The following is an 18,329-nucleotide window of genomic DNA, read 5'->3' on the forward strand; positions in this document are numbered from 1 at the left end:
GTGCTCATAAAAATCCCAGGATGTCCTTCGATAAAGAGTAGGGGTGTAACCCCGGCATCCTGGCCAAATTTGCCCCTTGGCCACTGTCCATCATGGCCTCCTAATCATCCCCATATACTGATTGGCTTCATCACTGTCTCCTCTCCACCAGTAAGCTGGTGTGTGGTGGGCGTTCTGGCGCAATATGGCTGCCGTCGCATCATCCAGGTGGAGCTGCACATTGGTGGTGGTTGAGGAGATTCCTCCTTCTATGTAAAGCGCTTTCAAGTACCAGACTTGGTCCCAGAAAAAGCGCTATATACATGTAACAAATTATTATTAATTATATAGATCACGCAATTCTGACTATATACGTATATCACGCAATTCTGACTTTATATATCACGCAATTCTGACTATATATATATATTACGCAATTCTGACTATATATATATATCACGCAATTTTGACTATATATCACGCAATTCTGACTTTATATATCACGCAATTCTGACTATATATCACGCAATTCTGACTATATATATCACGCAATTCTGACTATATATATCACGCAATTCTGACTATATATCACGCAATTCTGACTATATATCACGCAATTCTGACTATATATATCACGCAATTCTGACTTTATATATCACGCAATTCTGACTTTATATATCACGCAATTCTGACTTTATATATCACGCAATTCTGACTTTATAAATCACGCAATTCTGACTTTATATATCACGCAATTCTGACTTTATATATCACGCAATTCTGACTTTATATATCACGCAATTCTGACTTTATATATCACGCAATTCTGACTTTATAAATCACGCAATTCTGACTTTATATATCACGCAATTCTGACTTTATAAATCACGCAATTCTGACTTTATATATCACGCAATTCTGACTTTATATATCACGCAATTCTGACTTTATATAAGTCACGCAATTCTGACTTTATATATCACGCAATTCTGATTATATATCACGCAATTCTGACTTTATATATCACGCAATTCTGACTATATCACGCAATTCTGACTATATATCACGCAATTCTGACTATATATCACGCAATCCTGACTTTATATATCACGCAATTCTGACTATATATCACGCAATCCTGACTTTATATATCACGCAATTCTGACTATATATCACGCAATCCTGACTTTATATATCACGCAATTCTGATTATATATCACGCAATTCTGACTATATATCACGCAATTCTGACTATATATATCACGCAATTCTGACTATATATATCACGCAATTCTGACTATATATATCACGCAATTCTGACTATATATCACGCAATTCTGACTATATATATATAACGTAATTCTGACTATATATATATCACGCAATTCTGACTGTGTATATATATATCGCGCAATTCTGACTATATATATAACGTAATTCTGACTATATATATATATCACGCAATTCTGACTGTGTATATATATATATATCGCGCAATTCTGACTATATATATATAACGTAATTCTGACTATATATATATCGCGCAATTCTGACTATGTGTATATATATATCGCGCAATTCTGACTATCACGCAATTGTGTCTTTGTCAGGCAATTCTGACTTTATATCACGCAATTAATTCTGACAATATATATCACGCAGTTATGACTTTATATCACAATTCTGAGATAAGTCAGAATTGTAAGATGTCGCAATTAGCGTTTTTATTTTTTATTCTGTGGCGGAATCAAACTTCCATATAAATCAGCCCAAAATTTACAGTGCATGAAAAAACAACAAAAAATTCACACATCTTTATCACACTACACAACACAGTGATTGGTGTTTTTTGCTTGTTGCCATCAGCTGATCGAGAGAGTCAATATGAGGACACAGAGGAGACGACAAACCGGAAGAGGAAAGGCCGTTCGTCAGCTCCACCGCCCAGCAGCAAGAAGAAGAGGCGACATTAAAAACACACACACACATACACGTTTCCCACAATCCTCTTTTACTGCCCCCCCCCCCACACACACACACACACACACACACACTGTCTGATGTAAATGGCGTCGGCCAGCGCTGGTGTGTGCTGTAGGACAGTGGGTTTCATATCAGCGGATGGACGTGGATTTTCCTGCGTTGCATCCCTCAGGTGTGTGTGTGTGTGTGCGCGCGTGAGCTCTGTTCTGAAGCGTAGATGTGACGTAGTGTTGGTGTTTAAGTAACACTCATCCTTCCGGCTCATCTCTCTCTCTCTCTCTCTCTCTCTCTCTCTCTCTCTCTCTCTCTCTCTCTCGCTCTCGCCAGTCCTGCTCGTTTCTGAATAGTTCATGGCTTTTATGTTAGCACATAATGATTCACTTTGTGCTTTTTCTGTTTTTCTAATTCGAGGGGACGCAAACACACACACATACACACATTGTAAACATACACTTATGTTTTCCCTTTAATACTCTTTTGCTCATTCTGGATTGGTAGTCTTGTATTGTTCAATCAAAAAAGTTCCTTTCTTTTTTTTTAATAAAAGTTAAGTGAAATAAAAAAAAAACTTGTTTGTTTATCATTTAAACCTTATTTCTGGGTCAAGGGTTTTCTCGTCACATCAGTGTTCTGTTGACGTGGTTCTCGACTGGTTTGGTCGAGGTCATTAAACCGTGACCCACATTTTTTAGGAATTTAAACAAAGCTAATTTAATTTTCAAAAATGGTTGACGCGCACGAGCACCGTACCGCTTTTATTAACTAGTGGTGCAACAGATCTTCATTGATCCGTGATCCGTTCGGATCAATATCTTCAGTTCGGCACACACGTGATCCGCGGATTGATTTATGGAAAAAAAGCTTGTGCGCATGTCAGTCCACACACAGCGTGGTCATTGCGAGCGGAGGAGCTTGAACGCCCCGCGCCATTTAAATCCCCTGAGCATTTTGGCTTCCCTGTCAAATATAATGATGAAGGAAAGAAGTTAGTGGATAAACCCGTGACGTGTGTAGGCATTGTGGGAGCATGGCCACGCATTTGAAGCGACATCACCCCGGTGTTTCACTGACCGGAGTGAAAACGAAGGCTGTTCAACAACCGCTTATCACCGCGGCATTTAAACCAGCCCCTCGTTGCACAATCAGACCGGGCTAACGCCATCACAAACGCTATCGGTGTGTTTATAGGTGCAGACATGAGGCCTTTTTTTTTTTTTTTTTTTGCTGATCCGATCCGTGACTCTGATCCGAGAAACGATCCGAACCGTGAGTTTTGATCCGTTGCACCCCTATTATTAACATACACTTAAATTGTAAGAATATTACTAATACAGTAACACTTTACAATAAGGTTCATTAGTTAATGTATTAACTAACATGAACTAACCATGACATGCATTTGTTACTGTTTTTGTTAATGTTAGTTAATAAAAATCCAGCTGTTCATGTTAGTTCACAGTGCATTGACTAATATCGTAATAACATTAGTCAATGTTGAAATCAACAAAGATTAATAAATGAAGTATAAGTGCAGGTCATTAATAGTTCATGCTAACTAATGTAGTTACAATAAGGTTCATTAGTTAACATTATTTAAAGTACACTGATGAATAAATATTATAAGGTAAGGCTATTAAATAACAGTCCCAAACTAGTTTCTGTTCCTACAATAAAGTTAGTGAGTTATCCACCACAGTCATCAAAAATATAGAAAATAACACATGAAGAAGGTTATAGAAGCCAGTTCCACTGGTGAATACCCCAAACTAGCATGAACTGTTAATAAAACATGATGAACACTATAAATGCGTGCAAATCCTTCCCAACTAACACAGGACGTACCAGACGCCCAATTTATTTATACTTTTTTTTTGTAATTTCATGTCTTACTAGTATTTAATTTGCTCTTTATATAGACCTTGTGAAGCTCCGCCCCTTTTCAGCGGTGTGTATTTGCACAGCATGAAGCAGGGTTCGTACAAAGACATTCATACATTGAATTTGACTTTTTGAAATTTAAGTCCGGGAAATCCCTTGAACACAGCCATATTTACGGTTCTTGGGGAAAAAAGCTTGAATTATTTGAAATACAATATTACAGTAGTTAACGTTTGAAGTGGATCAAAAAGAGTTCATTAAAGTTGTCGTAAGGCAAGAACCGGTGTTGTTCAAGATTCCTCTATAACTTTGATGAAAGGTTTTGATCCACTTCAAATCTCGACTGCTGTATATGAAATTTCATTAAAAAAAACACAAATACAACCTTTTCACTCAAAGTTAACACCGATAAACCCCCATCAGACCTCTTCTAGATACGCCAACATTATAATATAAAATATTATTTATTGAACAATAATAGCCATTATAAACTGTATTTAATGTATATTATTAAATGCATTGTAAGTTGTATTTTGGATACCTTTATATCTTTTTTTACGGATCTATAAAATATTCGGATTCCATTGAAGTGCCATAAACTAAATCATACCTTTCAAACAATTATCCATGACTTGCATTGTTTTACATAGAAGTAAAATGGTATATAGTTAATTTCGAAGATCTGTGAGGCTTCCAGTTTCCCTTTTGTCCTTCCTTTAATCCCTCTCCCGGACAACACCGTTCAGCATATCCAATACACGTTTGCAGTTGGCATCATGTTGAGAAAGTTTGGTGCGAATCATATGACAAAAAAAAAAATCCACTCCAGATATAAATATCTGACTTCCTGTTGATCAGAGTCAATGACTCTAAATTAGAAAGTTGTCCGGCTCAATGAGAACAATATATGTACAGAGTTGTACAAACCAGCTTCCCACTTTAGTCAAAAGGTGGCGCTATAGAGTCCCTACTCCCATTCTGAGGCTTTGCCATGTCTACGGAGTTCTCAGCTGGGTTAAATACCATCATATATAGGCTACACACACACAACAACAAGCACATTACGCCCAGAACACAGCATTGTTTTGGATGTTCTGTCACGAAATGTACATGAACCCTATATGCCTTTAGATTTGGTATCTATAGGTTCATTGTTAAAAAGCCAAACATGGAAACTTCTCTTCTGGGAGTGTGTTGGCCAGTGGCGTCTTTCTATGGGTCTATATGTTTTCATAATGGCATTAACTGTATAAATTGACCATGATTTCCTACACATCTGTACTGGAATACTGTGTGTGCGTGTAAGAGATGCATTAGTCACAGAGGCTGGTCATCACACGCTCTATTAGTCAAATCCAGATTCAAACAAGCTTGGTTTGCATGAGTCTAGTACAGTATTTCCACAGCAATGGCCATCTACTAAAACACAATAAGTGGAGTTTGATCACATCCATCAGTTATGATGATTATGATTAGAGCAGATTATGGCTTTTTATAACTGGCCTGATATCTGTTTATCTTTTATAAACTGAATATTGTGCTCATAATTCTGACCACAGGCTTCACCGCATTTGCATGCGTTTAGCCTCTGCTTTATTCAAAGCAACTTACAAATCAGGGAAAACACAAGCAATTAGATTTGGAGCCAACAAATATGAGGAATGTAATATATGATTTTTCAAAATAAGTGTCACCTAAAATGACATTTTTAGGGGATGTTGAAGGTTTATTTATTTGAGTAATGAACGGTGAACAGTGTGTAAGGGCAAGATGGCGCCAGTGTGTTGGGCAAGCCGTCAGCCAGCTTCACGCTGCATCTGTCTTTTGTTTGCTGCTGTTTTATTTCTGTGTTTCTGCTGCCGGGATGTAACTAGCCTTCTCGTTTATAATCGCGAAACTTTGTTTGACATCCGAGCGTCCTGTGAGGGCTTGGGGCTGTCTACGGATGGCTTGGGAGAACAGGCTGGAGGCCTCCCCCCATGATTATCTAACATCCCAGACTACCTGCGCTGTTTCCCGTGTGATCTTCGCCGAAAAAAGCGCCACAGGAGACGTGGAAAGCGTGCCGGAGTGCTTGCTCGCCTCAAGGCTTACCTGGGGTCTTTGGATGTGCCTCGTCCTCGTCTCCTCTGCAGCGGGGGCGGCTGTCGCCCCGCTGTCTGTGGCTGCCGGGGTTCGGAGGACGCGCGCCTGCGATGGATTCGACCTGTCTTCCCCGGCCCGTTTGCCGGGGTCTGGTGGGCTTTTCTCCTGCCGACTTGGCCTCACAGCGTCTGCTGGTGGGCCGGGCCTCTGCTGCCTTAGTGACAGCGTCTGGTTCGGGTGCTGCTCCTCCGAAGCTGTTCCGCCTTCCTCGCGGCGTGACGCGGTGCCCTGGGGGCCGACACCGGGCTGGGAAAACCCGGCGTTGGGAGGAAACTTCGGCCGGACTGTCGACGTGGTGTGAATTCGGCTAATCTGCGCTCACTGCAGCGGGCCTCAATACCAGACAGCTTGGACTTAACTCTTCGTATGGCCCTGATTAATGTCAGATCACTGACCAACAAAACATTTGTGCTGAATGACTTTTTTACAACCCGCAAATTGGACTTTATGCTGCTGACCGAGACGTGGCTTCATGTTGGTGAGTCCGCTCCCTTTTCTGAGCTCCTCCCTCCAAACTGTACATTTTTTAGCTCTCCTCGGACCACTGGCAAAGGTGGAGGACTTGCCACTGTGTTTAAATCCACCTTCCAGTGTCGGCTGTCTGCGTCTGTCACCTACTCTAGTTTTGAGCTGCAGCTGTTTGAATTAAATTCCTCCCTGCCCATACTGTGTGCAGTTGTGTATCGTTCACCGAAATTCAACAAAGATTTTATGCAAGAGTTTGCTGGTTTTGTAGCAGATACCAGGTTAAACTATGACCATTTTATAATTTGTGGTGATTTTAATTTACACTTATGCTGTGAAAACAAACCTATGGTGAAAGACTTTTTAAATTTTCTAAACTCTTTTAATCTCACTCAATCGGTGTCTGGCCCAACAATGAAAAGGGACACACATTAGACCTTGTGCTGTCTCATGGATTGTGTGTTCATGTAAATGAAATCTGTAACGTTTGTATTTCGGATCACTATCCTGTTTTATTTACGATCACAGTCCCATGTTCTGTTGTTAAATCTCCTGCTGCACGCTGTCGTCGTGTAATTAACAGCCAAACTCCAGTACAGTTCTCTGCTGCCTTCAAAGACTCTGTGCTCTATAACTTGGATGGAGGTGATGCTACTGGTGCTGATGAACTTATGAACCTTTTTAATTCAACTTGCACAAACATTTTGGACTCTGTGGCTCCTTTGAGGATAAAACGCACTAAAGCACTTTCAGAGCCCTGGTTAAATGATACCACCCGCTCGCTCAGACGTGCATGTCGGCAAGCTGAGAGAAGGTGGAAAAAAGATAAACTCAGAGTGTCATATGAAATCCTACAGCAATATTTATCTGACTATCAGAGAGCTGTAAAATTTGCAAAGTCTGATTTTATTTCTAAGCTGGTCACCAACAACTGTCATAGGCCACAGGTTCTTTTCAATATGTTTACTACAATTACAAACCCCCGTAACTCTGCTCCTTTTACACCTACAGCGGAACTCTGTGACTCATCCTAAAATTCTTTGTTGAGAAGATTTTTGCTCTTCGATCTTCTGTAACCACCTCTTCGGACCTAGATCCCTCTGTTCCTCCAATGTGCCTTGCAGTTCTACATCAGTTTGAGCCCATATCAATCTCCTCCCTATTTGAGGTGGTCAATCATTTGCGGCCCACAAATTGTCCTTCAGACAGCATTCCCTCTCGTCTTATTAGAGAAGTTTTTGATACCATTGGACCTTGTATTTTATCATTGATGAATACCTGTTTGGTCTCTGGTTATGTTCCGTCTGCCTTCAAACACGCCGTTGTACAGCCCTTACTAAAAAAGGAAAATCTTGACCCCACTGTTTTCTCTAACTTCAGGCCTATCTCAAAACTGTCCTTCTTATCTAAAGTCCTGGAGAAAGTAGTTTATAACCAGCTGCAAACATTTTTAATTAATAATAATGTTTATGAAAAGTTCCAGTCCGGCTTCAAACCCCGTCACAGCACTGAAACTGCACTTTTAAGAGTTTTTAATGACTTGCTTTTAACTATTGACTCAGGAGTCTCTGCTGTCCTAGTGCTCTTAGACCTCACTGCTGCCTTTGACACTGTTGACCACTCAATCCTCTTGTCAAGGTTGGAGAATTGTGTGGGAATCAAAGGTACTGCACTTAGGTGGTTTCAGTCCTGCCTAACAGATAGGAGCTTCTCTGTCCATCTTGGCGATTATTCCTCTGAGACAGCACCATTTACCTGTGGTGTCCCTCAAGGTTCTGTCTTGGGCCCCATACTATTTTCGTTGTATATGCTGCCCCTAGCCTCCATTTTTGAGAAGTATGAGATCTCCTTCCATTGTTTTGCAGACGACATTCAAATTTACCTGCCCCTGAAAAGAAAGAGCTCATTACAGCCCCTGCTTGACTGTATGAAGGATATCAAAACGTGGATGAACCTAAATTTCCTCAACCTAAACGAAGACAAGACAGAGGTCATAGTGTTCGGACATCCTGAACTGTTTGATGTGGACTCTCTTGGCCCTCTAACTTCAAACAACCGCTCAACTGTGAGGAGTCTTGGTGTTATATTTGATAGTGCATTTAAACTTGATAAACAGATATCCACCACTGTTAGATCCTGCTTCTTCCAGTTGAGAACTATAGCCAAGGTAAAGGCCTATCTCCCGCATAAAGATTTAGAGAGGGTGATTAATGCCTTTATTACTTCTCGCCTTGACTACTGCAACTCCTTATATGTGGGCTTAGACAAGACATCTATTCAGCGCCTGCAGTTGGTACAAAATGCTGCTGCCCGCCTCCTAACAGGAAAAAATAAGAGACCACATCACACCTGTGTTGCGCTCCCTCCACTGGCTTCCCGTTCATTACAGGATTGATTTTAAAATCTTACTCTTAACTTTTAAATGCCTAAATGGATTGGCTCCATTGTATTTAACAGAGCTTCTTAATGTTCACACTCCAACTAGAGTGTTGAGATCCACCAATCTCCTCCTCCTGGACGTGCCCAGAAGCAGACTTAAAACTAGAGGCGATAGAGCCTTCAGTGTAGCTGCCCCAAGCTTATGGAACAACTTGCCACTCCAGATTAGAACTGCCCCAACTCTCGCACGCTTTAAATTACTGTTAAAAACACATTTCTTTTCTCTGGCATTTCCTCTCAGCTAAGTTTGTTATCTTTCCGGGCAAATTTTAAACTTAATTTCACTATATATCATATACTGTATATTATAATGTTTTTGGTTGTAGTTTTACTGTGTGCCTTGTTGTATTTTTATCCTGTGAAGCACCTTGGTCAACCTTGGTTGTTTTAAGTGTGCTATACAAATAAAGTTGATATTGATATTGATATTGATAATGTGCATTGACCTATTTTCAATCTAAATTGATGACTTGGATGGGTTGAGTTGGCAGTGATTGATGTGTTGGTGTATAATATGAAATTGGTGACACGCAAATCTCAGAATTTTAATATCTTTTGCAAACATGCAAAGTATGTAAAATGACAGACTCAAGGTAATGCCATTCCCCTATTTGTATTTTTTTTTTTATTAATTAGAGAATCAAATTCTCTTTACGCTAAATAATTCTATGTAATGCGCTACTAATTTAAGAATATTTTAATCAAAGTTTAGTTTTGGTGTCCTGTTGGTGTGTGTATGTGTGTACATATATGTTATATATATATATATATATATATATATATATATATATTTTACTGCATTTAACCTGAAAGCTTTCTTTAAATCTCTTATCAAATGTTTTTTCAATTTTAGAGCCAGTTTTAACATACATTTTAAATATCAGGTAAAATCTTTCCAGGTTTTCAGGATGCTGGTTTGAGTTTCAGTACAGCCGTACATACTTTGTGCATCAAAGTAACTTAACTTTTAGAAGTGTGTGTGTGTGTGTGTGCGTGCGTGCAGGAGCTGGTCATATAATTAGAATATCATCAAAAAGTTGATTTATTTCAGTAATTCCATTCATTTTTCATATCAAATTTGGATATTATATTCATTCATTACACACAGACTGATATATTTCAAATGTTTATTTCATTTAATTGTGATGATCAAAACTGACAACTAATGAAAATCCCAAATTCAGTATCTCCGAAAATTAGAATATTACTTAAGACCAATACAAAAAAAGGATTTTTAGAAATGTTTGCCAACTGAAAAGTATGAACATGAAAAGTATGAGTCTTCACAATACCCCATAGATTTTCTATAGGGTTAAGGTCAGGCGAGTTTGCTGGCCAATTAAGAACAGGGATACCATGGTCCTTAAACCAGGTACTGGTAGCTTTGGCACTGTGTGCAGGTGCCAAGTCCTGTTGGAAAATGAAATCTGCATCTCCATAAAGTTGGTCAGCAGCAGGAAGCATGAAGTGCTCTAAAACTTCCTGATAGACGGCTGCGTTGACCTTGGACCTAAGAAAACAGTGGAGCAACACCAGCAGATGACATAGCACCCCAAACCATCACTGACTGTGGAAACTTTACACTGGACTTCAAGCAACGTGAATTCTGTGCCTCTCCTCTCTTCCTCCAGACTCTGGGACCTTGATTTCCAAAGGAAATGCAAAATTTACTTTCATCAGAGAACATAACTTTGGACCACTCAGCAGCAGTCCAGTCCTTTTTGTCTTTAGCCCAGGCGAGACGCTTCTGACGCTGTGTCTTGTTCAAGAGTGGCTTGACAAAAGGAATGCGACAGCTGAAACCCATGTCTTGCATACGTCTGTGCGTGGTGGTTCTTGAAGCACTGACTCCAGCTGCAGTCCACTCTTTGTGAATCTCCCCACATTTTTGAATGGGTTTTGTTTCACAATCCTCTCCAGGGTGCGGTTATCCCTATTGCTTGTACACTTTTTTTTCTACCACATCTTTTCCTTCCCTTTGCCTCTCTATTAATGTGCTTGGACACAGAGCTCTGTGAACAGCCAGCCTCTTTAGCAATGACCTTTTGTGTCTTGCCCTCCTTGTGCAAGATGCCAATGGGTGTCTTTTGGACAGCTGTCAGTCAGCAGTCTTCCCATGATGGTGTAGCCTACAGAACTAGACTGAGAGACCATTTAAAGGCCTTTGCAGGTGTTTTGAGTTAATTAGCTGATTAGAGTGTGGCACCAGGTGTCTTCAATATTGAACTTTTTCACAATATTCAGATTTTCTGAGATACTGATTTTGGGGTTTTCATTAGTTGTCAGTTTTAATCATCAAAATTAAAAGGAATGAACACTTGTAATATATCAGTCTGTGTGTAATGAATGAATATAATATCCAAATTTCACTTTTTGAATGGAATTACTGAAATAAACTTTTTAATGATATTCTAATTATATGACCAGCACCTGTATGTATGTATGTATTGGCGCTTTTCCACTGCATGGTACGGCTCGGTACGGCTCAGTACGGTTCGGCTCTGCGCGGCATGGTTCGGCTTGCTTCGCTTTTCCACTGCGTGGTACGACTCGGCGCGGCACGGCTCGGTTCGCTTTAGCTCGGTTGCTTTTCCACTGCAGTTAGTACCGCTTCAAAGTGGGTGTGATTATGACTGATCATTATAGTTTATCCGCTCCTCGGCAACCAACAAGAGGAACGTCTCCACTTCTTCCACTGACCACGATTCAGCCATTTCTTTTTGGGAAGTTTTTTTTCTTCAAGCAAGTCAAGCAAGTAGTTTTAAAACGGGTGCTACAGCGGTGGCTGTTACTGGCTATTTAAATCTAGCGGGTTTGATGTCTCGCAAATACAATGACGCTGGTAGTGACGATTCTGTCTGTCTGACCAATCCGTGATCTGTAGTGTTTTCACGTCACATTTTAGTATCGGTACGGTACGCTTGGAACCTCAACAGAGGTGGTACCATTTAAAGCGAGCCGTACCGTACCATGCAGTGGAAAAGCGCCATATGTGTGTATATATACACCACGCATTGAGTTAACAGTGCCATGGGAGGATGCGGTAGATGAGGCATATGAGAGGAAGAAACTGCGGTATGCTCATCTGGCCACTGAAGCAGAACAGCGAGGATGGAGAGTCCGAGTTTATCCAGTGGAAGTGGGTTGTCGAGGATTTGTGGCACACTCTACAACCCGGTTCCTCAGAGACGTCGGATTCAGTGGCCAAGAGTTGCGTCGTACAGTAAAGAACTTATCTGAAGCAGCAGAAAGGAGCAGCAACCGGCTGTGGTTGAGACTGAAAGATTCTAGCTGGCTGTGTACAGGCCGCCATGCTACGGTTTCGTAGAATTCTTGAAAACTTGAAGAGTCTGTTGGTTTATTTGTATAGTTTGCATAGTAATTACAGTTATTACGTTCCTGTGTATTTTGCGTGAATGAGGATTGGTGTTTGGACAGATATTGTGTTTTGCAGCAGTATACCATACGGAACCGTTGCCACTGACCTGCTTTAACGACGGCAGTGGGGCTCGACAGCCTTAGTCAAGCGGGTTGGCGCGTATGGTTGGGTTGCGGAGAGATTGTGAGATTGTGGTTAGGTCTCAGCAGCAGGAGGGAGGTAAAGGTCAGTAAGCTGGGCTGAGTTGAGTGGGGGACGGAGGGGGGTGACTCTGGGACGCCAGAGTCACTGTCGAGCCCTCTTGAGGTGTCTTTGGCTAGTCGACGAAACACTGAGGACAGAAGGTGCCCACTTGAAGACCCTAGAGATGTTCCCTACTCCGCTCAATCCAGAGAGTTGTTATGGGGGGACCGCACTGTGGTTGCAGCCGTTGTGTGTGCCGACGCGCAAAATACAGCAGCTATTAACACTAGACAAAAGGAGATTCACGTCACCATATGGAAAGAAGAGTAAATGTATGGAGAAGCATAGGTTACTGTAAAGCTACGTCTTAATTGGTGCTTATCTTGGCAAAAGCCGAGTACAAATCAGCATGAAGTTTTAACATCTACTCTCGTGTAATGGAAATAATTTTTTTTATATATATATAATCTTTTTTTTACTCCACTATGTTGTTTGGCATGCTTTGACTTTAAATTGTAAATATTCAACATATTGCTCATGCTTCAACTGTGTGAGTTATGCAATCTAAATGATTCTAACATGCAAATCTCTGATGTCACTCATTGAATTTCAATATCTTTTGCAAAGTGTGTAAAATGATAAAGCAGGTCATGTGAATGTCATTCAGCAACACATGAGAGGAAAAGAAAACGTACTACACAGACTGTTAGACACGGAATAACTAACGTTTATTTATTGATGGTTTGTGATCGGCTGAAGAGTGCAGTGGGTTTAAGTAGTTTGGTTATCTCGTACAGTAGGTCCTTCGTGATGAAGAATGTTTTGCTCTTGGTTCTTTTTCCAGGTTAGTTTTGTTTTTTACAAAATTTTATAATCTTTTAATAAGGGATTAAGTATGAAAGCTTGTTTCTTCCACATAAAAAAGGTAATTGCGACTTATCTTTCAATTCAGACTTTATCATTATTGCGAGTTTGTCACAGTTCAGACTTTATAACTCTCAATTTTGATTTTATTTCATAATTTGTGGAAAAAAGTAAATTGTGAGATATAGCTAAACTCGCAATTCAGACTTTTTCCTAGCAATTGCGTTTTTAATTCTCACATTTATGACTTTCTCAGAATTGCACGTTTATGTCATACACTTTATAACTCTGAATTGACTGTTTATCACAATTTTGAATAAAAAGTCATAATTGTTATATATTATTTATAAATAAATACAATATATATCTAAACTCGCAATTCTGTCTTTTTTCCTCAAAAATCCATGTTTATATCACAATTCTGACTTTTTCCTCATAGTTGCGAGTTTATTGCATAGTTTATCACAATTAGGAGAAAAAAGATATAATTGTGAGATATAGTTAAACTCAGCTCGCAATTCAGACTTTTTCTAACAATTGTGAGTTTATTTCTCACAATTCAGGCTTAAAAACTTGCATTTGCGAGTTTATCACAATTTGTAGAAAAAAAGATATATATATATTTGATATTTCTGCGATATATTCGCATTTCTGTCTTTTCTCGCATTTGTATCTTTATATCTCGCATATGTATCTTTATATAGTTTATATCTCACAATTCTGGCAATTTCTCACAATTCCAAATTTAAATCTCACAAATCAGACTTATTTCTTGCAGTTGTTCGTTTCTTGCAGAGTTTATATCTTGCAATTCAGACTTTATTTCTTGTATTTGCAAGTTAATATCTCTCAATTCTGACTTTATTGTATTTGCGAGTTTATATCTAGCAATTCTGACTTTATTTCCTGTATTCGCAAGATTATATCTCGCAATTCAGACTTTATTTCTTGTATTTGCACGTTTATCTCTTGCAATTTGGACTATTTCTAGCAATTGTGAATTTAAATCTCGCAATTTAGACTTTTATTTCTTGTATTTGCGAATTTAGATCTCGCAATTCGGGCTTTATTTCTTGTATTTGCGGGTTTAGATCTTGCAATTCAGATTTTATTTCTTGTATTTGATTTTATATCTCGCAATTCAGACTATTTCTTGTATTTGCAAGTTTGTATCTCGCAATTTGGACTATTTCTAGCAATTGTGAATTTAAATCTTGGAATTTAGACTTTTATTTCTTGTATTTGCACGTTTATATCTCGCAATTCAGAATTTTTATTTTGCAGAATTGTGAGATTGTGAGTATTTATTTTTTATTCTGTGGGTGAAACAAGATTGCATCAATCATCATCCAAAATGACAAATACCTTTAGCCTACTTTATGCACAGAAATGACAAAATAAAGGCATAAGATGTTGAAGTGTTGGTATCTTCCTCCTTCAGCTCTGATGCACGCGACGCTCACACAGACTCATATGTTTTACTTTGTGCCTGAGAACATGAGCTGGTCCGAGGCTCAGACACACTGCAGACAGCATTACACTGACCTCGCCACCATTGATGATCTTACGGATCATCAAGAGCTTCTGAACACTGCGTGCTGGTTTCGAAGCAGAATGGATCTGGACTGGACTCTATCGGATGGATGCCGCTGCTCCCTGGATCTGGTCCGATCAGAGCGAATCCACATTCAGACCATGGGCCATCGGACAGCCAAACAATAATGGTGGCAGACAGTTTTGTGCGAGAAGTCTCTTACTGGAATGTTTAATGATGGAGAATGTTACCTTAAATATGCTGCTGTCTGCTACAATAGTGAGTATTATTGCACATTTTACCTCCTAACTTCAAAATGCAAGTAAAACCAATTAAACATTGAACATGAAATAGAGAATCCGTGAAATTTACATGAAAGGTGCAGTGTGTGATTTTTAGCGGCATCTAGTGGTGAGGTTGTGAATTGCTATCAACAGAAGTTACGGTGGCCGACAGGAAGTGATGTCGTCGTCTGAGACAGCAGAGAGTAGCCAGTTAAAGGAGAACTCCGGGCAATTTTTAAGTTAATCTTGATCGTTATACCTTTGTGAGTACTGTCTATAGAAAAAAAAAACCGAACCGGATTGGTGCTTGCAACACGGAGCTGTTACAGCGAATGCCCAGAGCTCACTCAGCTAAAACGGCAGTTATGGGGACATATACATAAAGAGTGTCTTTGTGCCTTTTAACAGACACAAAATGCAATTAAAATGTCTGTCCAACATGAACAGGGCCCTTACATGTGAACAAGATGCGTTTAGCAACTTAGCCATTGTTTAAATTCACCTACATAGTGTTTTATGGCTCGTTTCCACTGAGCAGTACGGTACAGTACGGTTCGGTTCGGGTCAGTAAACCATGATCCAGCTAGCGTTTCCACCGCCAACAGCTACCTTCTTGATAGGCGTGGTGTTTGCCGGAAAGAAGCCATCAACGTCATTTCCGCGCGAAGAAGAAAGCGACAAAGTAAACACCAATGGGTGGCATACAGCAGATATTGTCCTTGCTTGGCATGTTTGTCAAAATAAGAGAAGCGCCGACATTAGGCATTTCTCAATACCAAGTACGCAAAGTTCTGAGCAGAATGACTCCCGAGGACGCGAGTCCGGTAATTCTGCAAATGGAACAGCGCGTTCTTGAAAGCGTCACTCAGCTCGCTCTGCATGTACATTTTAGGCAACAATAAAACGAAATCTATTATAAAACACCACTCTGTCCCTTTTCGTTTTCATTTATATACATATTAAACATTATAGGCACACAAATGTGGTTCAGGCAATGCATAGACCTGATTATGTTATTTACTGCATGTGTTTAACGTTAGCCTATTTATAACAAAACGAAATATAAAACGCAACCCTGCATCTTTTCGTTTAAATTTTCAAAATATTAAACATATTCCAGGCAATATGTGCATTTGTACAAATGTTGCAATAAACAACATTACAGTGATAATCTTGTAATAAAATAAAAATTGACAAAACTCAACCCAGTTAAATTTCAGCTTTAGCAATAATAGCCATTATAAAAGTATAAGTAAAAGGTAACGTTACAAGAAGCTATACAATAAGAATTAAAGCAAACAATTCAGTCAAATATACAAATTCAGCGCTAGTCTAACGTTAACGTTACTACGGAAAAGTTAAATAGCCTAAATATACGAAACTTCACTTAGCCCTCAGCCAAAACGATTGGCCAGGGAACGAATTATCGATTCACGAGACCAAAGATCACCCGTTAAATTTACACAAGACGAATTACCACTACAGAGTCAGCGGCAAACGTCAGAATGACTAGCCGAGCAAAGGCTGTTCCAGGCGGGGAACATGAGCGCCGAGCGCCCGGTGATCCCTGGAATGGATCAAATTATCATAAATCATTATAAATAAACCACAGATAGATTTGAGCTTTAAACAACTACATTCTCGCCCGAAAAACATTTAAAACTACATTTCTTGAAAGAATAACCGTAGTATTATATTACAACTGTATCCACAGTATTCCTACGCCCCATGACGCTTTGCGCGAATTATGGGTGTAACTTCCGTTAAACTGTTAACAATCAGAAAGGCTCGCTCTATGAACGCAATAGGTTAAAAAAGTGTCACAATGAGATTACATTAATCTACTCACCCTTCAACCATCGAACATTCAAAGGAAATTTAAAAGTGTAAAAGCATCAACACTTTCAACAGACCAAATAACCCCAACATCGCGAGTCTTTGGTTGCCTTAATCAAAAATGTTCATTAACTTCAGCATGACGTGATACTATTTCAAAGTAATTTCCATAATTCTGACAGATTATAATTTGCATTTACCTGTGAAAACAAACCTGGAAATAGACGTGAGGATTTGAGGAGTATAACGAGTGATTCTTCATGCATTCCAGTGAATTATTAATGGAATATATGGTAAATTAATTTAGGAGAACAGACAACAAATGTGCAGTATATGTCCTTTTTCATATTTTTACAGTGGATTGTAAGGGAAAAAAGAAAATAATCATGAGGAAAAGAAAGCAGCGTCTGAAAAGAGCTCTTGCCATAGATGTTTTTGTTATAACATGTAACGTTAAAATACCAAGTATAACGTTATTCTCATGATGTCTTAAAATAAATCATGAAAGAAAATTGACAGCTCATCCAGTCAAACTGACGGATCAGCTTTATTTGTAGGACAACCTTATGATTTGAAATGATTCCTTTCAGCCTTTTTGAATGGAAGTTCCCCAAACTGGAAGTGCCACCCATAATTCAAAACGCAGTAAGGTCGTCAGGAATAAGGTGGATATTAAAAAAATGGCGCTGCTTATGTTTTCATTCCCCTTGTAGCACGCGCAAGTGACGATACTCTGTCAACCAATCAGCGTTCTGCAGAGAGTCTAGCTCCTCCCTTTAGTACCGTACCACTGTGCTAGGTACCCCAACGGAAGGGTACCCAAAAAGTGGTACGGTACGGTTCGGCTTTTTGGTACCATTCACAACTTTTGACAGTGGAAACGCAAATAATTGCGTACCGTACCGAACCGTACCGTACCGCTCAGTGGAAACGAGCCACTAGTCGGCTAGCTGTAGTCTCGCGCTGAAGTCCCGTGGGAACTCAGTTGTAGCCAAAGGTAGATAGTAATGATGGGAACCAGTTCTTTCGGACAGTTCGTTTCAATGAACCGGTTCAAAAAACTCGTTCACCGGTTCTTTTACGTCATCACGCAATGACTTCATTTAGAGTGACGCAATGACGTACATTTTCATCCCGCGGGGATCATCAGTTCTCAGATGACGGGTCTGAAAGAAACAGTTTTCGGTTCAGTGTACTGGTGATTCGAAACTGCAACAATTCTTGAGAATCGCTGTAGCAAAACGGCGCTGATCGTGGTGAATAGCAGTGTGCAGGTGGGGGGAGCGTAGTGTGTGAAGAGTGATGATCGGAGAGTTGCTCGCAAGTGAAGAAGAAATGGTTCGCGTTTGTGCCGTTCCGA

General features: G+C 39.7%; 1 protein-coding gene across 1 annotated transcript in view; it reads left to right on the forward strand.

Moving 5' to 3' along the window:
• supt16h (SPT16 homolog, facilitates chromatin remodeling subunit) overlaps positions 1-2,530 on the forward strand; it is a 33,138-nt gene extending 30,608 nt beyond the window's left edge. Inside the window, exon 24 of the mRNA XM_077227433.1 lies at positions 1,846-2,530. Within this exon, the coding sequence (XP_077083548.1) occupies positions 1,846-1,952 (107 nt within the window). The 3' untranslated portion in view covers positions 1,953-2,530. The remainder of the gene's footprint in view (positions 1-1,845) is intronic.
• Positions 2,531-18,329: the final 15,799 nt, after the last annotated feature.

This window comes from Siphateles boraxobius, unplaced genomic scaffold (assembly GCF_051911475.1).
Source record: "Siphateles boraxobius isolate OS27281-9 unplaced genomic scaffold, OSU_SipBor_1 130, whole genome shotgun sequence".
In the NCBI taxonomy this organism is placed as follows: domain Eukaryota; kingdom Metazoa; phylum Chordata; class Actinopteri; order Cypriniformes; family Leuciscidae; genus Siphateles; species Siphateles boraxobius.